A 23,621-nucleotide genomic window follows, 5' to 3' on the forward strand; every position below is an offset into this window, starting at 1 on the left:
ACTGCTCCAAATAGTTGTCAGTGTTGCAGATGGCACAGTGTTGGAGGCACAGTGTTTTTTTCCTTGCAGGGGAAATTTTGGCTTTCTAGACCTAGGCATATGACGTGTAGCTCTACTGAGAGATACTGGATCCAGGGGAACCATTCAAATGATAATGTGCTCTGATTTTTTTTTTTTTTTTTTTACTTATACATAATTTTATTTTCTGTCTGTTAATTAATTCATAGATTATAGCTCTGACCTTGTAATATAAAGTATCAAAGATTCTGATGTGTTGTTGCACTGACTTCGGCATCAGTGACTGCCAATGCTGGCACCAGAAACCTGCTTATGCCTTCATAGGTGTGAGTTCTGAAACCAAGCTCCCTGTGGGAAGAGTGGGACCAAAGAGGTTTTTGATAGACCTGTAGCTCTTTATTTATAGACCTTGCAACAGCTACTGAAGAACCTTTGATTTAAGAAGCACCTTTTATCTGTGATGTAACTTTAGCTGAAGTGAACGCTTATTTTTTCAGTTTCGTCTGGGGTTTATTTTCAGGCAGGTTTTTTTGGAAGAACTCTAGGTTTTTGCTTACTACTGACGTCAATAGTGCTGTCACCAGAATCTTCTGTTTTCTTTGGAAAACCTGATATCCTTGCGGTGGGGGAATAGAGTATTCTCCTGGCCCTTTCATCTCCAATCTCGTCTGTGGTATGGTAGGGAGCTCTCAGCCAGTGAACCAAGGACAAGACACAGGAAAGCGGTGGTTCTCCGCAGAGGCTGAGACGTTCATGCCAAGTTCTGAGTGGTGGTGGGAAATGTGACCACCTCCTGTGTGGAAAGTACTGAAAGAGGAAAAAGGTGATGATTCAGTTTGCATGTTCCCAGCTGAGGGCAAAATGCATCATAAGCCAACTGTAATTTCTGCACTTGTCGTTAGAAAATAGTGTGGGCACGTAATATAACTCCGTGGGCTCCCTCGGTGCAGAAGCCAGTGAGGGAACACAGACAGATGGAAAACTATCAGGGAGGACTTGTTTTTCCTTAGGAATCTCAGTTGTTAAAGCATTGGTGCCATACTTCCCAGCTACCCTGTGATATGAGTAATGCTACCCTGGGAGCAGAACAAGGCAGGGAGACGTGGTGGGAAGGCAGGCACTTGTTCACCTTGTTTGTCTCCATAAAGTATCGTGATGGGCTTTTTAGGCTGAGCAATGAATATGCGCACAAAACTTTCTATGAATGCACACTGAGATAAGATGAAGCTCCTTGGTGGTTCTCTCATTTACAGCTGTTGGCTCTGAGAACCACAAACTCTGCTTGCCGCCACGCTGCTTATGTTCTGCTTGGTTGCACTACTGGGAAATAGTGACAGCCCGTAAATGCTGAAATTAATCTTGCAGGGGAGCTTGCGAGGGGACCTGCGTAGATGCGAAGCTGGAGTAGTCAACTGCTCTTTACCGCGTGTTTGAGAGAACCAGGACCTGCAGGACCAGGAGGGATACGGGAGCATGAGGATGAGGTGCACTGGCAAACTTGTCAGGGGAAGCTTGCAAGGCATCTTTCTCAACTGCTCCTGGCTTTATCCATTGCATTTGCATTCGCATAAGCACTAAATCAGAACAGAAGTTCAAAATCTCTCAGACAGCAGCTATTTGAAGTACTGCCTATACAATTTTACTGAAATATGCATGAAATGAATTTCACCTAATACATTATTAATTTTGGTAATGCCATGTCTTTAGTAACCTCAGATATATGGAGTAATGAATGTGAATATTTAGAAAGTTTGTCTTGTGTGTGTGTATGTGTATGCTCCTATGTGTGTGTCACATGAATGTGACTGGGTTTTTGTAGCACTGCTTAAGATTCAATCTTGATGCACATTGGAGATAAAAAGACGGTATCAATTTTTCCTTTTAACTGTTTAGTTCCTATTTAGTGACCTTTTGTTCCTGATGAATTAAGGGAATGGAAAGGAATGCTTTCATTAGCTGTTTATAGGAAAAGGCTTTAAAATAATATTTAAGAGGAGTTTTTATTTATATTATAAAGCTGGAATAAACAATCTCATGAGATACAGAGCAGTAATTCCTACTTGTCATGTTTTTACAGTCTTCATAATATTTATTGCTTTTAAAAACTGGAGTGATAACTTTTCTGTACTGCTTTCCATCAAAACTAGTTAGAATATATCTTTAAATGACAATTCATTAGGGTGTTGCCAATGTAGCTGCAGAGCTTTCTATCATTTTCTGAACTGTATTGCTTATATAATGAAGCTAGTAGCAAATAATAATCTTTGGTAACATACGTTTCTGCTCTTGGGATGCATTTAGTGAGGTGAATATAAAATTATGTAAAGTAATGATTACAGGAAGAAAGAACAAGGAGTTACCCCATCATTCTTCTACACTATTACAGATTAAATGACTGCTACAGCAAAATAATACTATGTTAGCTTTGTCACTTTATTCTCAAGATGGTGCTAAAGGACTGTAATACATGTAAATACTTTCAATTTTTTGGGGGGGAAACTACAAAAAAATAAAGATTTTGCTTTGTATGAATTGACACTATGGAAGAACTGATTGATTCCTTTTTATTTTAAAACCTGTATATGTATGTGTGCTTGGAGTGACCCCAGATCTATTGACACTTTCCTTACATTGAAATCCAACTTCCAAACAGATAGATTTCTTAGTCCATTGTGTGACCATATTTCAAGATCCTTTTAAGATGAAATTATTATTGCTCTCTTCATAATATATAGGGAAGTCTGCTCCATTAAGTCAAGTCCAAGATGAAATAAATCAATATGCTAGATTTTTAGATGGAAACACAGTACAAAGTCATAGTCTTTGAATAATTTCTGGATTTTACCATGAATGCTGTGGGAATTGGCGGTGCTGAGACCTTGTAATCTAAAGACAGGGTCTTCCTTCCACACCACCCTTGGGAGAACCCACATAGAGTTCTCAGCTCTTCTTGAAACTCATTTACTGGATTTGAGGGAATTTACGTCTGTTTCTCCCAATGAAATAGTAAACTGGTTTACTGCTGATAGGTTTTTTGGAAGTGAATATTAAATACTTGATAAATCGTGTCCCTTTTCTGCAGGTAATTATCTCAGGTGTTGTGCTAATGCTTGTTGTCACACATGGCTGTAACTGGTGTTGCTCACCTTGATGTGAGAGGACTGGGTGATGTATTATCTGTCTTGTAGGCAGTGAGAGATGAAAAATTAAAGTGCTTCTCCGCTGTATCTGTGAGAACGTATTCCCAGTGATTCTCTCAGATGACTTTTCATATGATGTGCGAAGGCAAACACATTGTCAGTTCACCTTTCTCTGTTGTTAAATCTCCAACAGGCATTTTAACAACAACCACTTGCCACATGGATTTATTTCAGTTTATGAAGAGTAGTTTCTGTATTCTTATAGGACTAATGGGCAGAAGTAGCCCAGAAATTTTACCAAAAAATGAAAGAGAAGACCCTGGATCTTCTCTAAATATGACTGTAGTGCAGTGAACATCCGTCACCATAGAAGGTGCAGAGGGGTCCAACAGCCTTCTGCACCCCTACAGCAGGTGCATGTATCTGTCATGCTGAGGTAGCTTCATGTTCTCTATTGTTTCCTTTTAAATTCCCCCCCCCCCTTTTTTGGTGGAGGTATTTCTTTGATAAGTTATACTATCTGCAACTTTTTTTACAAAGACATTTATGTTTGACTGGAGGCCTGGAGTGCCTTGTTCTGGCTGATGTCAATCTCCCTAGCGTTGCCTCAGTAAAGGACTTCTGGATGCCACTTTCTGCCTATGGCTTATGCCACACAAAAAGGTAACATTCCTCCAAATCCATCAGTAGTTTATAGCAGTCAGTACATTGCTCCAGCACCTTACTTCTTTTAAAACAGTGGCTGAACAGTTTGATGAGAAACAGCTACGGTGGGGATGTCTGGTCATGACTACCATGTTTTCTTCTGTCAGAAAATATTTAGCCAAAAAGGAACTGCATTCTTCAGGAGTCTGGCATTAGAAGTTTTTTACCAGCAAGGGCTCTTTATTAATGAAAGCTGGGCCTTGTCTTTCCTGGGATAGGGCAGAGCTGGCAGCAGAATCAGATCACGGGTTCAGCAGCATTTCTGCCCATCAAACCCACTGGTACTGCATTTCAGAGCAAACTGTGCCTCTTTCCTCTGGAGTATCCTGACTGCGGAGCACAGCTACTGGTGCACCAGTAACAACACACCTACTGCTATTTCAGTGTACTTTAGTTCTCTAGTGCCTGGTTCAAGCAGGATGAGAGCTGCCTTCTGCCACTTAAGCAGTTATTTTTGTGCTGCGGGATGGGGGAGGGAGTCTGCTGCACTAGTGTGGGATCTGTATTTTAATCTGCTGCTGATGGAACATACACATGTATCCCATCTGTATCCCATCACTGTATGATGACAGGTAGCTTCCTCTTCCTTTTAAAAAGAAGAGCTGGTATGCTAAAATAACTGTATTAAAAAAAATCTTTTTAAAGCCACAACATTATCCAACTTAGGTTGTGAGTACTTATAATATGGTCTATAATTGTGTTTTGCTTTTTCTTTTGGAGATCTCCATCTGCAGAAGGAGTGAAGTCTAGTGTGTCAATCAGGCACATGCAGTAAAAAAGGTGGCTGGTTGTACATCTAATTTCTCCTTCACTCATAAAACTCACAGGCATATAAATAATGACCTTGTAATTAGATGACCATTTAGTTCTTGGTCCCTAACTCTCTTTTAGTTGTCCTTTTTGAAAGCTTACAGAAATATTTAATTAAAGTTGTGGTTGGCTGTCATTAGAACCACATGCTCTTAATTTCCTGGGTGCTCAGCACCTTTGGCAGAAGGCCAACGGGGATGCAAACGGACTGGGGCTTGCTTGGGACATCTTTACTTGTAGCCCTCATCTCTGGTTCTTCTAGAGGAACCTTTGGCAGGTAAGTCTGAGCTCCCATCGCTGTTTCTGTCTGCAAGGTGGACGCAGCGATAACTTCCTTTATTGTCTGCAAAGTACTTGGACACCACGTCAAAAGCCCCATGGGACAACCCAGGAGGAAACGTATGAGCAAGTGGCGTGACCTGGTCATGTTAGTACTGGCACTGCCAAGCTTGACGGTGCTCTGAAACCACAGCTGCTTCGAGCCTTTCACTGCAGGCTGATGGGCACAGAAAATGTATAGACAAAACTGCTTTTTCCCTGCTGCTCTCATACGTCACTGTCTTTTACAGATCAGCTGTACATAGTTTCTTTTCTATGTTACTGGCAGCGTAAGGTTTAAAGCCAAAACAAATTCTCACCCAAGAAGTCAGTCCATCACCACCTCCTCCAACCTAAACAATCTAATCAAAGGTCGTGTAAGATAAATATACATTCGTATATACACAAATCTGTGCATACATGTGTGTATATATATCCATTTAAGATATTTAAGAAATAGTTTGTGCACATGAAAATTAATTTACTTTAAATGAAAAAATTCAGATCTTTAATCCCTAGTACATCAAGTATTACCTCTAGTTAAGTGGGAAGAGAGCTGAGGAGGATATTAAAGCCTGAAATTACTGAGCTGTTTGCAGAAGCAGATAGTGAACGTGGGCAATAACCTGTTGTTTAAAAAGCAAAATCCCCAAAGATTTTGAGTCCATGTGTTCAGTGTGCATGCATGGCATGTCTATCCAATAGATCAATATTTCACAGACCAAGAACAATTTACATGACAGACTGTAAATTATAATGGCTCCAAAACCAGCCAGTATAAATGGATTCTAAGCAGCGTGAATCAATAACAGACGCTTCTCTAATAGCTTCGGCATTGCTGGTGGGAGACAAAAGCTAAAACACCACATCTGTTCTTCTGTTACCACCTTGGGAATGCCTGATACTACATATCCCATCCAGATCTTTGTTCTGGTCGATTTCTTTATGTTTTCCATTGAAAATCTTGGCAGGGTAACCTACAGCCCTGTGTGGAAACTTAAGATCCTCACTGCTTGTGCCTAAGGAAATCAGACTTCTCGTATATACAGTGTACGGCTGCCATTTATTTAAGCACAGTGTCCCATTGGCTTCATAGCCAGGTGTCAGGAATGGGAAAGTACGGTTTTGTAGGTCACATGGTTTTGTCCCCAGTGGTAAGTCTCAGCAACATAATGATGATTAGGTAGTTAATACTTCTGAAATGCTAAGTGTTGATCATGGAGAGACACACTGTGGCTGTGGAGTCCCAAAGGGACACCTCAGACAACCCTAATTCTCCATTTTCTTCTGTCACACCTATAAAGTGTTCACTTGAGGTACTCCTCTGAAACTACTCCTGCTCAGGTTGCTAATAGCCTCTTCTATTTGTTTGTTCTAGTAAAAGAGTTCATCAATCCCTTCTATACTTTTCTAGATCTGTAATGAATTTTCTGTACTCTTTCTGACTCTCTTAGGTCCCTTGCTCTTTCTCCTTGGATCTCTGCCATTTTTGAGTTCCTTTAATTTTCTTCCTTTTTTTTTCATTCCTGTTGATTCTACTATGCCTCCTTCCATGACATGCTGCATTTTTTTTTTAATTTATCGTGCAACGGTTATAGATAAAGAAAAAACCTTCCCCTCAGGGAAAAACAAAACAAAACAAAACAAACCCAACAAAAAACCCAAAGAGAACTCCTCCTTCCCCAGCAAACTCTGATTCAACAACTGTGTGGCTACATACATCTGCTGGTGATAGGGGTGAAAGCTTACCTCTGCCCCTGCCGTCATTGCTCACTTAGCCCCACTCCCATTAGCCTGATCCCTCTGTCCCAACAGTCCCTCCACTTCTGATCCCAGTTCATTGTCCCTCACTCCTCTGCGTGGTGGTTTTGAACTGTGAGTTATGTGAGGACGCGTCTTCTAGTACCTGTACTTTCAGAAAGGTGTGGTATTTATGAGATTATACAGGTGCAAATAGGATATTATGATTCTCTCCTTTCTCTTTTCCCCTCTCAACTTTTTTCTGTTTCTGTTGAATGTGACTATTATTCCGATTTCTAGTTTAATTTTTTAAGGTCTGTCTAACTGCTGAATCTTAATGTGTCTAAGAAAAGATTTCTTACTCTCTTTCTCCCTTCCAAAACACCTCTCTTGTCTTCATTCCAGTTCTAGTTATTGGTGTGAACAGAGGGCTCTGTTATTTCTGGCTCCATAGTATTTCATCATTTCAGTACCATCTTTAATTCCTCTGCTTTTCCCTCACTTCTTCACTACCTGGTTAAGTGTTTTTATAATGATCTTGTATGTCTTTTCTATCTAATCACATCACTAATACTGCTGTAATACACACTCTGTATAATATACATAGGATGAAACACAGTCTGTAAAGCTGCTGCTAAGACTTCTTCTTCCTCCCCTCTGCGCACACATACTCTCACATCCCCCTCCACTGTTCACTGTTGCAATTGTGTTCCCAGTTTCTTCTGTCTCTCTGCTAGCACTTTTTCTTTTTATTATTAAATTGAAGCTTTGCCTTTCAGAAAGCATAAGAAATCAGATCCTTATTATAAATCAGCTTTTCTCTCCTCTGTCTATTCACTCTGCATCTTTTAAAAGTGCACTTCCTCAGGATGTCCCATGGACATGAAATCACCAGTCACTTGTGGTTACTGAAGTACATATTCCTCATTGCACTCTTCTTTCTTGTAAGTGTGAACTCTCTGGTGCAAGGGCTATATTAATGATTTGCCACAGATTGTATTTTGTACAGGTCAATGCGCATGTCTGATACTTTAAAAATTAAAAAAATGTAATGGATGATTGGCATGAAAAGGAGGAAGAAAAAGTGGATAGGGGTATGGCAAGTGAATTAGCACTGACGACAGTTAGAGCTGCCTGGTCAGTCTTACTGGAATAGTGTCTTTCTAAGCCTCAGGGTAAGTATTATAGATTGCTCGGTGCATTTCTGCATATAAAAGGGATAGGAGTGGAAAAGAGGAAGAAACAAACCAGTCTTTTTTCCCCTCTGCAGTAATCCATAGATGCTTGGCTGAGATGGGCTAATATTAAAATGAAAGCACATTGTCACACTCTTCCCACACCTCCGAGCAACAGACTGAACTATACATAAGAGACAGTACTCCCTAACATCTGACTGAAGCACATTTGCTTTCACTGTGCCAAGAGGAGGATGGAAATGGTATCAACACCTTGCTTTAAAAATTCTGTGAGCGAAGATTTAAAAAAACCCAAAACAACACAGAACAGAAGAAGGCAGCTTATATTTGGAGCTCAAATTGTGATTTACACTGACAATTTCAGTGGTAAGCAATTCCTCCCCCCCCCCCCTCCCCTGGCCCCAGTTTAGAGGTTTTTACCTCTTAGCTCTCCCTGAAGCTATAAAGCACCTCAAGCATAGTAAACCGACAGCAGCTGTAGCTGTCTCTTAGGCAGCACTACCTGTTCTCCTTTGCTGGCCTCTCTGCCCCTAAAAACAAGATATACTATGAATGTATGATATAAGCATCTTTCCCTCCCTTCCTTCCTTCCTTCCTTCCTTCCTTCCCTCCTTCCCTCCTTCCCTCCTTCCCTCCTTCCCTCCTTCCCTCCTTCCCTCCTTCCCTCCTTCCTTCCCTCCTTCCCTCCTTCCCTCCTTCCCTCTCCATCCCTCCCCCTTTCTCTCTTTCCCTGTTTCAGCAGCCCCCCTCACTCCCCACAGATATGCGGTCTATTGTGATTCCTTAAGACTTATAAATGTCAGTCCTTTCCCCAGCCTCCCCTCACCAGATTCTGCTGTTTCAGTTCTCCAACATCTCTTGCTATATATAGCCAATTTGTCTAACTGAGTAGAAAAAAAAAAATCCTCTACTTTCTGTAGGGAATACCAGCAAAGCTGCAAATATTGTCATGGCAACAAGCCTCTCAATCCATCAGACTCCCGCAGTATCTAATACATAATCTGTAAGGTGGAGACTAGTGTTGAAAAATGAACATGACATATTGTCACTTCAGGATTTAATATTCCTTCCCCATGACCTTAATTAGCTCAGCTTATTCTGCGTAATTGTTCAATTTCTGATAGAAACTTCTATTTTATTTTGCTTTACTGAGGAAGCTAATGTGTGATCTGCCTTCATTAAAATGCAACTTTTGACTTTTTCCCCACAAACATGCCACAAAATGGGAGTTTCTATAGTAACACACAATGCAGGTTTAATTTGAAATTATAATCTCTTGATAAAGATGAAATTTCCCCAGCCCCCTTCTCAGTGTATTTTCTTTAAACAAAAAAAAAAAAAAAAAAGGTTTTGCCACAATGGTATACCTCTCTTCTGTTCCAAAGGAAGTTTGAAAAGAGTTTCTTAAAATTAAAACCCGTCATTTAACAGCACTGCTAAAGTTAAAAATACACATTCTCAGCAGTAATTTTCCTAGTACATTATAAATTTTGCATAATTTGGTTGCTTTTTGGCCTCCTCTTATTCTTAAATTATTAAATTCTTTTGCTATGACTGTTTGTTCAATGCCATGGAAAAACGATAACTGCATTTAAACCAACAACACCTGCAACGGTTACTGGAAAGGTCTTTATTGAGTTTAATGACAGGCCTTGGATTTTTGCCCTAATTTTCTAAGACATATACTATTATGGAGTCTGTTTATTGTTCATTTGATGTGACAACTTTAAAAAAAAAAATTCCAGTGACCAATTTCAACAGCATTTAAGAAGCATTTCCAGGCTTTCTGCTGTTGGGAGTGAAGATCTGCAAGATCTTTTGTCAAGGATTTGGAAGTGGACGAGGGAGGGCGGGAGAAGAGAAGGGTTTGATTACAATTGGGGTGTCCAAAATAGGAGCATGCAGGAGTGAAATGTTTCATGGAGAACTGAACTTTGCTAGTGAGGCAGAGGGAGTCAACCAGCTGCTCCTAAACACTGGGGTATTTGGGGATGGAACTGACACTTACTGGAAATGATCCACGTGTAAATGGTTTGACGTGCCAACTCTCATTAAATCACTTCCACAGAATGAAGCCTAAATCCCACTGTTAATCCCTCCCACCAACAATGTTTCTCCAGGGCTTCAAATCAGGCTCCTCACGGCCAGGAGTTTTACCATTTGGACTTATCCATTCAAGCTGTGAAAGTGGTGATAGAGATCACTGCCTCCTTCTCCTTGCAGCTCTGCATTTCAGAGAGAGGGGCTCTCGGTTATGGACCCCTGACTCTTCTTCACAGGCATTTGCATAAAGCTCTACAGATGTTTGTGAGCAGCGAACAGAGTTGTGCCAACAGCCTGACCCAAGCTTTGCTACCAATTCACCTATTTGCCAGCAGGTTTCTGCGTGGTTGTTTCCGATCTACCCCAAAAGAGAAGAAAGGGTAAACTGTACTGATTTGAAGAAAGGTACTTTAAAGCTAGACCATTTCAAGCTGCTTTGAAATGTGGTCATTTTAAATGTTGCCCTTACACCTGCAAAGCAGCAGCCTTTGGGAGTTCTGTAAACATCAGTCAACTGCGTGGCAAAACCCAGAGCAGAATCTCTTGCAGTAGGGGCACAGAATGAACTGAGACAACACTGGGTTTTAAAAAACTATCACATGCTCAAGACATGGCAACACAACAATATTTAAGATGTTGACACTGGCGGTCCTTCCATTGCGAGGACAGTTCTACCTGAGTAGCAGTCGGTGAGGTCATACCTTAATGCAGGGGTCTACCCATTCAAACTTACTGACATAAAGAAACCATTTAAATAAGTTCATGAGTCCCCCTCCTTCCTTCTCATGTTAACATCATGGGCACCTTATAAAATTAGGGAGGCAGAAAAACAGTAGGAGTTTTTCTGTTCACTTTAATGGGTTTTGTATCATGCTTTTCACAAATTCATTTTTAAACATTATAGCCCAGAACATATGATTGAATGGATACTAAAAATATGCAGCATTCACCCACAAATTAGTACAACAGCATGAGTTACTTGCGCCTTAAATAGTAATACTCCCCTAAATAATAATGTTATCACCAAAAAGACGCTCAACCACATGCAAGAGCAATATGCCATAGGAAACAAACTGACTTAGCAGGAGGTCTGTAGATAGTTGTTTTCTGCCTTATTAAAACAAACGAACAAAAAAAAGAAAAGATAAGAAAGCATGCACCAATACACCATCGTATGTTTCAGTAGGTTTCAGAGGAAATTATTCTTTGCCTATTACGAAAATAACTATTCAAACAATACTAGAAAACAGAGCAGAACAAGATATTTAAACTGCCTCCCAAATCTGTCAAGGGAAAGTATAGGTTTTCTAAGCGCAACAAAAATGTGCCACTTTTATGGACAAGTAATCATGCTATTTGTTGTCCTTTTGATTCGCAGCTAGGTTAGCAAACGCTTCATGACACGTGACATGACTCCATTGTGTAAGTTCCTAGGAGCAACAGAGGAAACCTGCGATGTAGAGATAGCAGACTCAGCTTGACAATGATAAATATGTCAGACGATGACAATCATTCTGTGAATTTAGTTCCTGTGAATGAATGAAAATGGTAATTTAAAGTGTCATGATTTGGAAGCATAATCATCTCTGTATCAGTCATTCACAATCAGTTGTAGTAGAATGGAGCCTGATATTGTGCCATGCATAAAGTGTGAGCTGTGTGAAGACATATGGATACAGATTTGGAGTCAGACAGGAGCATCAGATCTGACCTCCCAGATAAAACAACCAATTAAATTTCACCCAAGGACTGAGCCCAATCACTCACATACCACTAAAATTTGACTGAGCTGATGGAGATGAGGCAGAAAGTATGTGTTTATACAAGCCAAATATATTGCAGGTTTTGTCTCTGGTCTCTTTGGCCACGCCGTGCTCAGTCCTCATACTGGCTGGGTCAGGAAGGACTCAGCTGGGGAAGGATGGGGCTCAGTGCAAGCCCTTGTAACAGTGGCCAGTGACTCTTCTCAGCTTCTGAAATGTCATGGGATTTCTGTCTCTTTGTAAGCTGCTACCTTGCCTTTGGGAATTCAATAGGATCTCTGAAGTCTTGGGACCAAACTGGAATAGTTTTCTAGCCATGCTTAGAGGTCTTACTACTGCTCAGGTGGACACAGGTGGCCCATACTGACAATGCATTAAAGGGTCCCCAGCCTTAAAACTATATGAAGACAGGGAAAGTTATCTTATAACTGCTGAGTGATACTCCTAATGTGAGGCTGGTGGTGGTGAATGCTAATAGGTGCTGTTATTAGGTGATGAAGAGGGAGATAGAAACCTATCTCTCAAGCAAACTGATGTGAAGTTCTTCTGTGGAACCATCCGCAGAATAACTTTTTGCCTAGCCTTTACTGGTTTGTGGATCATTTCCTTCTAACTTTCCTCCTAGTGCATCATCTCCTTCTAACTCCTTGTATTTTAATGTCTGAGTTACTAAACCACATGTTTGTAGCCCACCAGCCCATCTCTACCAGGTTTCTTTAAACTCTTGGTCTGCTCTACAGTACTTTGTGGCAAAATGTTTCATAGGTTGCATGCTCTATTAAAAGTATTTCCTCAGATGTGGTGGCATTAAGGTTTTGTGATAACTGTCTTTTGCCATCTCCCCTCTCCACAAGTTGGTGCTGTGAGGAAGGGTAAAGAGAAATGCATTTATCTAAGGTACTCTTCCATCAGTTTGGCTGAAATTACCTGTGTCTTTCCTGAGGAAACACAGGCTTTTATTTTGGATGAATATTGATTTTGATGAGTTAACTAAACAATGTCAGTCATAGCAGCTTACTTCTTTTGTTTTCCCTTTCCCTTTCCCTTTCCCTTTCCCTTTCCCCTTCCCTTCCCCTTCCCCTTCCCCCCCCCCCTCCCCCCCCCTCCCCTTTCCCTTTCCCCTTCCCTTCCCCTTCCCCTTCCCCCTCCCCCTCTTCTTTCTCCCTTCTCGCTCTCCATCCTCCCTCTCCCTCTCCCTCTCTTTGCTTTTTTAAAGATGTAAGTCATTAAGCCAAAGTAAGAACAGAAAATGAAGTTTGAGCTCTGACTCCAATATCCAGTGGAAGACTTCCAGATGAAAGGGGATATGCCAATGCAAGAGCTGGGCTTCTCAAAGTAACTTTGCTGCTGCTCCTCCTGTGTTGAGAGTGAAAGGAACACCACATTTCTTAAGCATTCCTTTTAATTAGTAGAGTAAGAGCTGCATGCCTGCTTTTGCTGCTACCAGTATTCTTTTCTTTTGTGCAAGCCTTTCTGTTTTCCATTTTTTGCTTATAGGTATGTGGATTAAGAAATGTGCATATGAAGTATGATGATGACAAAGCGGAGGGAGTTCAGCAAAGAACAACCAGGACTGGAGGCCCTGAATCCTGAAGTAGACTATAAAATCTAACTCTGCAGTTTAATTAGGAAGTGATTAGAGAGGGGTTCTGCAAGCTGGCAAAGATTTGAAGAGAGGAGATAGGGCAATTATTTACAGGAGGGATGATAATAGGAAGAAGGAGCAATCTCTCATTTCATGCGGCGCACAGTGCTAACAGTGAGGGTCAGCAGATGCGCACAACTGTGTCCTCCCTTTCCTGCAGAGAGATATGCCTGTGCAACATGCTTGGGCTGAGACAGCAAAGGGAGCGATGCTGAAGTCTGCGATAAACTGATGTTGGGGCGCAGAAGAGCCCTATTACACAATCACTGCTATCTCTGCGTCTGAAAACAGTGTTGCACTGATTCAAAGGAGAACAGATCTTACAGGTCTCTTCCTTCTTGTTGGTTTATATTTTAACAGCTCTTTTACTGTTGGCAATGACTCTCACTGGAGTCTTTTTGGTTTTCTCCTCCATGTAGTTCAAGATATTTTATGGTAAAAGGAATAGTGGTACATAAAGTTAGAAGAGCCTGAGCTACAAGTGCAGCAATGGTTCAGAAATAATACACTTTGAGTTAATGTGTTCTGTGCACATGAGAGGGTTTGACTTGTAGGCATTATTTTGCCTGTAACGAGGTTAATATGGTCCCTGTTATCCCCTGTCAAATGTCTGAAGAGCAATGGAGGCAGGTGAAAAATACAGGGAGAATATAGTCTAGATTTAGGGATTAATGTAATACCCAGTTATAAGGCTTTTAAAAGTCATCTGTCAAAAATACCATGATAAGATCTTTCTCTCATTGTTTATATTAAATAATGCAACGAGGCCTTTTCATAATGAAGTGGGATACTTCTCTTTCACATGAAATAGTTTATCCTACCATGTTCTATGATATTTGCCATCATTCTGGATGTCTTTGCAACTCATTTTCAAAGTCTAAGGGTTTCAAAACCCCATACGTTTATGGTACTACCTGTTTAACAGCTGCTCTTGTACATCTCAGAAGCCATTTTTTTTCTGGATTGTTTTTCACTTAATTATTGACCAGCATTCTTTGCTATTCATCATGCTATGCTTATTTCCTAGAACTAAAATCCATTATGGTCTCTTATCTGCTTGATAGCTCAATAAGCCTGATCCAGGTCAGACAGTTTTCTACAGCTTTCAGAACCATTGATCCTGTTTTTCACCATTTAATTCAGCTCATCTGCTCTCTGTGAAGACAATTGATTAGACATTTTTGATGACTTCTTTATCCTGAGTGAATATGAACATCCTGCTCTTTATGTACACAGTGTGGGCTATTCTTTCAGCACTGCACACTGCTCACTACTCCGACTAAAGTTCATTGTTGGTTAGCACCATTGTTGATTATTGGATGATTTAAGTGCATGTTAAATAAATACGGAAAAAGCTTTGCATTAGAGGAGAATTAAAATTGTGAAGCCAAGTCCCAAATAGCTGGAAATAGTCAAGGGTGCAATGCCAACTGCCCAGATGTGAACATAGCCATAATATTCAAGGTATCATGAGAAAATGTTGTCTCAAAGGCTTTAGCCACCCAACTGACATTTTTGGCAACTCAGTCCCATACTGAGGTCCTCAAAAACTGGTACTTAAAATCTGAAGTGACTTCTGCTTTCAGTATTGAATTTCCGCACATGCTTAAACTAATTCTGATCATGCCCAGAAACACTGGGCATGTATTTCTCCTCTAAAGACCACCTTACACCTAAATGTGTCTCATACCAAATCTCGTATGGATTCACGATTTTACCCTACTGCTGATCAGAAGATGTTATTGCAATACGACTGCGGATTGGGTTCTGTAGAAAGCAGTGCTGTGGGAAGCTGTGAAGGTGTTTTATCTAACAGCTTTGTGTCTAGACCACTTAGATTTAGTACAGAGGATGAGCGTTTGCTCTGGGAAGCACGTGACTGAAAAACCCAGCTTTGCTGTGCCATGGACCATAGCAATGCAAAGGAAAGGCACCGGGAATTACTAAATAGTGTCAGACTGACTGTAGCCTCTGTTTCAGAAATGGGTGATCCTGAGCTAATAAAAGTAAGGGAATTATTGAAACACACATCTACCATGGAAAATGACCACCTCAATAGAATAAATGCTGTTAAAGGTGTAAGTACGAAGAAATACTGTGTTTCAATAAGAAGCAGTACAATGTAGCCTATATGTAATCACTGTTCCTAAGTAGAAAACCAGAAAATTTTAACTCATTCATAATTCAGCTCTTGGTTATCTCATCCCTGATATTTTGAGTTTAATTTTCACAAAGATTATAGCTTAGCAAAGTAATATTAGCAGCGCTATCAAAATTTAATATGGTTTTGAAAAATCTAAGCTTCTAGAATCATATGACTCTATGAGAGTCTTGGTTTTCATTTGGGAAAAAAATATTTCTGTCCTTCACACTTGCAGAGACAAGTTAAAGACAAGACCTTTAAAGGCTCAGAGAATGCAAAGCAAATACTCTTCACATTGTTGTATACCGAGGACTGGAACTACTGTCAATCAGCTTCCTGATTCAGATAGGTTTCTTTTGTTTCTTATTGCATATATAAGTTCACAGTTCTTCTAAACCCCTGCTAGTGCATCACTGAAACAATAGAACTTCTTGCTTTCTTGCATAATGAACCCCTGTTTTAGAATTTCATTCTCCTCTCAAACCTGACCTTTACCATGAAGAATAGACTATATTTTCATTTGATTATAATAGCATTGTTCTTTCTGTTCTTTTCATTATATGCATCAGCTGAATTCTGCTGAAATAACAACAACAATGATAATAACAATAATGATAATAATAATACACATTCTGGTTACTTTTAATTTAAATTTGACCAAAGATTTAGGGAGTTAATTTTGAAATAAATGTTATCAACCTATATATACAGTATCAAATCAATTGTAATTAGATGTTCCACTTAATAAAACATTTGTCTTTATGGCTTAATATTTGCTACAAAACTACTCCTCCAGAAATAACTATCACAACAGAACTCTTTTCTTACTGAAAAGTAAGAGATGATGAAAATACATGTTGTGGGAAAACCACCTTCCTATTCTACTCTTGGCATGCCCTCATAGAAATGCTCACCATAAAAGGATAATTGGGTCTCTTGAAAATAAATGAATCTAACTTCCTTGAGCATGTGCAAATGTCTTTCTTGAATGAGTTTTCTGAATGCTTTGCAGTTTTTGCACTTGAATTTTGCACTGTGAGAATCCGCTCTTTCTAACAAATTGATGGTACTCGATATCAGTGGAAAAAGTTGAACTGGGTATTTGTACTTAGAAATGCTTTCAAAGACTGAAGAATCAAAATTCTAGATTGGTGAGATGCAAACTCAGGCTTTAAGGTCAGTTCTTCTAAGTCTTGATTCTGTGTATGCACACCTGGTGGTGTGTTCGCGCAATATAGCATTTATGCATGCACCACCAACTCATAATGTGATAGTAAAAAGGTTAGGTTTCTGAAAAAAAGGCAAAGATAAAAGGTGTGTACTGAAAAAAAAAAAAAGTTGAAGTAGAAAGGTCACAATGTCCTACAGCAAGAGAGAGTGTATTGGGTATGTATTTACTGTAATATACCATATGTTTTTCTTCCATGTCATAAAAAATAATAAAAATAATTAGAACTGCTCAAAAAAAAATCCAGACTACCCTGGCAGATGTAAATCTGAAAATACTTTTAACTAACTCAAAGCACAGATTTTTTCCTCTTTATAAACCCTCTCTACAAGTATGAGAGAACAAAAGGGACACTAGATTCAGACACTGGAGACAAGAAAAAGAAAGCTTTTGGGAAGAGCACTCCATCACAAACCAGATCTCTCCTAGGGTTTGTCTGCTCCTGAAATTCTTTCAGGTTAGATTGATTTCTTTTTAAATTTTTTTTTACCCCCCTGGGTAAAATTCATGACAGCCATAATTCAGAAGGTTTTATCTGGAGTCATCTGAGGTCTCAGTATTCATTATTTCACTGTCTTTGGAAGTAAATTTACAGACATTTGGAGTACACATTTTTCTAACAAATGAAGGAACATCCTTATTTTAAACCAACTCTTCTGCCTCTGGCTGTCCTTATGCAGGTGTATCCTGTGGCTTAACTGGGTAACAGAACAAACATGACTGTTTACTGATGTGCCCCTACTGCCAGAGAACATCTTAATTGGATGTCACTTCTCTGTTTAAATGCTTTAAGGCAGCCAACCATGCCCATTTTCGATTCTAGCCTGTAGCAAGTTCACACTGCTCATGTCACACATTGATTATGGTGCAGCCATCATATGGCACACTAGATCCATGCTTCTGCGTAATTCGGAGCCGAGACCTTGGACTTCCTCATTACCTTAGGGAGAAGAGTTTGTACAAACTCATCTGTACGACAGTGACCTGGAGGCCTCAGAGCTCGGTCTGGATGAGAGAGAAGGGGCACATTCATATTCTCACTTGGTCTTCAGCAAAGAGTACATCTCTGGCAGGGCTTTTAGAAATATCAGAACCCTGAGGAGAGCTTTGCAGGTGCTATCCAAGCCGGCAAGCCATCATGTTGCAAAAGAAGCAACCAGCTAGCCCCTGACTTAAGGCAGACATCCCACAGATGCCAGTTAGGGGTTGTGATGTAGACAGCTTGCTTTCATCCAAGGCAACTCAGGAACATGCTGCACACCTTGACTAGCTGGATAGCAGGAGGAGAAACTGATGGAACTAGAGAGGAAATTACTTTCAATATCATAACACTGGACTGTAAAAGGACTTTTCTAAGGTACTATCAAGGCATCACCATATTTGTCTACTCACTAAATATCTTGTAATAATTCTCATTCCCCAAAGAATTCAAAATTGTGATCATTCCTGAGGACTGACTAGTTCTGTACAGGATGTTTCTCTATCTGATTTTTCATATTGGCCAAATACATCAGGCTGAACATCTGATACCTTCCAGTAGTGCTTAATATTTGCTCTCCTGCATTGCTTGCTGTGCTTTAGCTATTCACAGACAAGATGATGGCATCTTTTGGGTTGAAAAAGACCACCAGTGCATGGGAAGCATGAGAACAAGAGGAACAGAGGAAAACAAAAACTGTAGGGAAAATAATTTGGTTCCTGGCTTCATTTATATGCTCAGCTTTTAAGTATTCTGAGATTATATGAGGTAAATTGCCCAACTCAGACTATAAAGAAATTTCAAAATGCATACAGATTTTAAGGCATTATAAAGGAATTCTTGGACAGCTCCCTGGGGCTCAATGTAATTATGGTGGCGTTCTATTAATTCTGTGCAAGTGTTGTAAAATAATAACTTGGGGCAAAGAGTGGTCTTATTTGGCATGCGTCTCTGCTTCTATATCAGCTCTAAGGGACTATCCCCCAAAAATTAGCACTGCATTTCTTTCTGGTTTGCACTTCAACTGTTGTATTAAAATTATTTTCCCTCTCATTTTTTTTTTTAAAAAAACTTTCAAGGCAGACAGTTCTCTCAACACACACAAGTACAGGGCTCTAGCATGATACCTCATATATTTCCATGATCATAAAATTGCTATAGAAATAGGACAGAAAGTATTAAACCATTTTTTTCCCCCCTTACCAATATTCCCTACAAAGTGACAGATCCTCTGAGAATGGAAATATAAAATGTGACAAAAATACAGACTGTTTTCCCTGCTGGTGAAGATAACAGACTTGAAACAACTACTGCATCAGTGTTCTCTCAGTCTTCCTCTTAGCATGCAATGTGACGTGAATCTCAGGTACGGGGCTTTTCTTACTGCAGAAACATCCAGAGAATCTTTATGGAGAAGAAGGGGCAGAGAGCAGTGCTTGGTAACTTCAACAGAACGTTTTGATAGAAAGAAAAAAGATAGAGCAGTGGAGGGAAGGTGATTGATTTTTTCTGGAACTGTGCAAAGATGTGAACAGAGGAAAGAGACAAGAAGCACAGCTCTTGGGTGAAACTGAAAGGCAAATAATAATTTTGTTATATTGGTACCTTGATCAAGCCATTTCTTGAGGTCTTTGAAACCCTCTGAGGCCTCAGAGGCCTTTCTTTATTTTCTCAGTTCCAAGAAGAATGCCCTGCATTGCAAACCGGAGGCCCACCCTATGCCAGCTTGTTGCTTCCCCATTCCATTTATTTCCTTTTAATCTGCATTAGCTTTAAAATGAGCACTGTGGTATGTTCACTAAGAATTTTCTGTCCAGCTTGTAATGCAGTTTATGATTTATTAAAAATATTTTAAAATGTCATGAAATCATATGAAAATTTCATAAAAGGCTTGCATGAAGTATGAACAAATCCTTATACAAAGCAGTAGTAAATCCTTTTAAGAAGCATGCTGTCTTAAAGAAGCCAAATAAAAGTAATTTGCAAGACAAACGTGAATCCTAAAGGAACTGCACAGTGCATTTTTGAGATCGTGTTCCCCATCAGTTATAAAGATTTGTGGAGGTCGCTTCTCTGACTCTTCAGACCATTAAGAAAGTGTGCTTACTTTCCGCTAGCACTTTTTGGTAAGATTCCTTCACCTTCTTTCAGAAAGGTTGTGCAAAGCCCAGCATCGGGCGGATACTGCTTATCTGCTTCCCCCTTTGATAACAGGTTCCTCCACTGTTCCATTCATCTCCCACCCATCCATCAAGACATAATTATACAGCTATCCAGCATCCAGTAATACCAGAGAAGTGATGGGGTCGCAGATGTTTCTGAGAATGACTCTGTGCATCCACAGAGATTAATGGAGCAAGAGTGCCATTCCTCATATCAGCGAGTTTCTCTAGGGTCTGGTGTTATTGTCCTTTTGGGCCTTGCTAAACTGTAATGTTGACCTTTCCGCTATTACCACCTCGACTTTGCTGCACCATGGAGAAATATTTCTTTCTACTTATGAATACTGCAGAAAGTATAGGAATGTGGATCCTGTTGATAGCTCAAAAAATTGAAAATCTCATCTATGATTCTCCATTAGAAACTTTTGCCAGATCTCTTCAGATGCAGACAGTGGGGGAGAGGAAGAAGCGGACAGAGCAGCGTTCAGATAACAACGCGCACCTCCACGGCAAGAACTCCATCAAGTGCTTTGATGAGAGTTTAACTACCGGTCAGTAGGTTGCCATAGATCTTATGCCATTACCTGTAGTCTGCTACCGGTTAGCAACGTCTCCCCATGGGGAGAGGAGCTCTCAGGCTGACCTCTGCATCCTCTATTTGTGTTTTAGGAACAGGGCCTTTGCTACATGGATGTTCTGCTGCGTCTATTGCATCTCCCAGGTCTGCAACACCTTTTTGTGGGATAGGTTGTTTCTGATACTGAAATAATTTTTTATAGCTAGTAGTGGTGACTCTGCCCTGCAATGACATATGTAAGGAGATACAGAGAGGGAAGCAAAGTGAACTGCGAGAGCAAAAAGGCAGGGAAGTGCTGCCCTAGGAACAGACCTTCTGTACACAAACAGAAAAAATTAACCGGAAATAACTTTCTAATGTAAATGAGTCTTATGGATGTCTGCGTTTCTGTCTTTCTATAGTCTCTGGTTAAGCTGAGTAAAATATTTCTGCCTTTTAAAGTCAATTTATTTAAGTTTGCATAGGCTGTGGAGCTAGAGAAATTTTGGGAAAGAGGCAGTGGTTTGCTAGGATTTCATCCTAAATTGTCTCCAAATTTTGTCCAGAAATAGATTATCCAGTGTGAGTCTCTCAGCTACAAGTGTTTATAGGCACTACTCCATTATCTAGATCCCATATTGTGAGAGAAGTACAAACTGCCTCTTGTCTGTTACATATTTAAGACAATGCACACCTCTTGGAAACCAATGAAATCAATGGAAACCTTTCCACATATATGTCTGGGCGTAATTCCTGTTGGATGAATCTGGCACAGGTGACAATCCTGAATAATTACACTGGATTTAGTGCGACCTTTTATAAGCTTGTGAAGGAAAGTATGCACTAACCTGGATCAAGTAAATTAGGCACTCATTAAATCCACAAGAATCCAAATTCTATTTAAGTAAAACTCAGGCTCATAAAGTCAAACACGTAGTAGCTACTTTGCTGGATTTAGGTCCAAATACAGGTGATTTAAACAGCTCATGAAGAAAATAGCAGTACTTATTTTGGGGGTTCCCTTTTTTTTTTAAAAAAAAAAAAAAGGAGTGGAATGATTTATGATGAAGTTAGGAGTGGAGATATAGTGTTTGAATGAGATCCCTGAATGCAAGCACTGTTTTCCGGTTTTGTGGCATTATGTAAGGGAGAGGGATAGATGGAAAAAGAAAGTGGTTGAACTTCCTATTTGTACTCACTCATCGACTCTGTCAATTTGGCCATCTCTGTTTCTCTTTTGGGCTTCTCCTGGGGGAACAGACAAAATAAAAAACAAATATATATATATAAAATATATATATAAATATAAATACACTTGAGTGCAAGTGGCAATGTGAGGGAAGAAGATTAATCCTTTATATATTTCTATAATATTTAGGGATTTAACTTTACTCCTAAATAGCCTGCACCTCTGTTTTTTGGGGGTTTTTTTGTTGTATTTTTTTTTTCTTGTAGTCTCTGGATTGTGTCAACTACAAAGTATGAAACTTGTATTTATTTATACACCTGTGTGTGTGTGTATCTAGTTGGAGTAATTGAAGTTATTCAATAAAAGTGATAATGGAAGAGGAAACCCTCCTCTGTTTTGTGCTCTGCACTAAAATTTGCAAGTGTGTTAGGACTTCCTGACAAAAGATATGGCAATGACCATCCCACAAAACAGATATACTGAAGGAAAGAAAACACTTATTTATAAATAAATAAATTTCAGACAGAAGCTGGAGTTCTATGGTATTTAGTCTGACACTGAAATGAGCTGACTGAAGTACTGCTTCATTTATTTCCTTGATCCATGAGGGACTCCCAATCAAACCTGCTTGTCTTTGTCAGTTGCTTTTTAAAATCTAATTTTGTTTTCCTGTTTCAGACACTTCTTGTAGCTGTTGTAACTAAGCCTGTTTCGACAGAAGGCTTGGCCAATCAAGAGCCCTTGGATTTGGTGGACTTCCCCTTAACAGGGACCGATGTCCCAAAGCTTGTCCCAGCCAAAGCAATGGAGGCTGGGTCCAGTCTCCTGATTTCACAGCCAGAGTTCGGGCTGAATTAAAACATTCAGCCTTTCCAAGCCCTGTAGACTCTAATTAGCTGGTTTTGAGAAGATTGCTCTAAAAGATGACTTTAATGAGCAGCAACCCCAAACGGATGCCCCCTGCCCCCTATCTCAGGCCTGGGACAAGGTGCAGGCTTCTGGGCGGGGTGGCCTGCAGTAGCTGCTGAAATGGCTGGGGACAGGACTCAGCGCAGCGGCATTTCTCTGTGGCTGGGTCTATACCAACAAACAGCACTGTGGAAAGCCATGGGCTGAGAAAGGCGTGAGAACGGTCCTGCCAGGAGTTATTTGACAGTATAGACGTAGTATTCCAATGCCACTTGGCTATGACACGAGCAGACCCCGCTGCAGAGGTGCCATGCTGTCACAAGAGCTATCCCTCCTGCTGTATGTGAAAGAGTAGGATCATCTCATGACGTGAGAGGAGGCGAGGTCTGTCCATCTCTGTCTTATCCCAAAACTGGCTTCCATCTGGTGCAAAAGATCTAAAATAAATATTTTCTATACCTAATATGCTACTACTTGCACTTTGGAAAGCTAGACTTCTGCTAACAAAAAGCTCCCATTTCATAGTAATAGGAAACATTGGAAGGCATGAAACAAGCAGATAATGCTTCACAACTGTACGCATACCCCTTAGTGCATTTCATATTAAGAGAAAGGTTTAAGGTTATGTCCTGAATCTGCAGTGAGGTTAATGCCATAAGCCATGTTGATAATGTTGCATGCAGCATCAGATTCATGCATTACGATGAAAGAAAATAAGGAGGAAGAAAGAAAGAGCACAAGAGTGCCAGTTAAAAAAGAGAGGTCCTGTATGGCAATTTCTTGCATGGTATTAATCATCGAAGGAAAGCACAGCACTGTGAAAATCATCGGTAATTTGTGTCCATGTTGCTTTATAATGTGACCTTAAAACACCTCCTGCCACTAGAGAACTTATAGTTTATCAGGAATGAACAGTTGGGGAAGATCAATGTTGAGCCCTGAAGATGGAAGGCTGGATTTATTAGACTAATAACAAGCTGTGATTTTAAATATTAATACTTTGCTCTTGCATGTTATTAAATAATTTTTACTAATGATGAGGTCTATCATAAGGGCATAGGAGACTAGAATGTCATT

General features: G+C 40.0%; 1 protein-coding gene across 2 annotated transcripts in view; it reads right to left on the reverse strand.

The window, feature by feature from the left end:
* KCNJ6 (potassium inwardly rectifying channel subfamily J member 6) overlaps window positions 1–23,621 on the reverse strand; it is a 170,523-nt gene that overhangs the window by 97,784 nt on the left and 49,118 nt on the right. The window contains exon 2 of one of the 2 annotated variants that reach the window (XM_054813406.1): window positions 21,646–21,694. The exons of the other annotated variant lie outside the window; for it this stretch is intronic. Coding sequence (XP_054669381.1) covers window positions 21,646–21,670 — 25 coding nt within the window. The 5' untranslated portion in view covers window positions 21,671–21,694. The remainder of the gene's footprint in view (window positions 1–21,645; window positions 21,695–23,621) is intronic. 2 annotated transcript variants of the gene reach the window in all.

Source organism: Grus americana, chromosome 1, assembly GCF_028858705.1.
Source record: "Grus americana isolate bGruAme1 chromosome 1, bGruAme1.mat, whole genome shotgun sequence".
NCBI classification, from domain to species: domain Eukaryota; kingdom Metazoa; phylum Chordata; class Aves; order Gruiformes; family Gruidae; genus Grus; species Grus americana.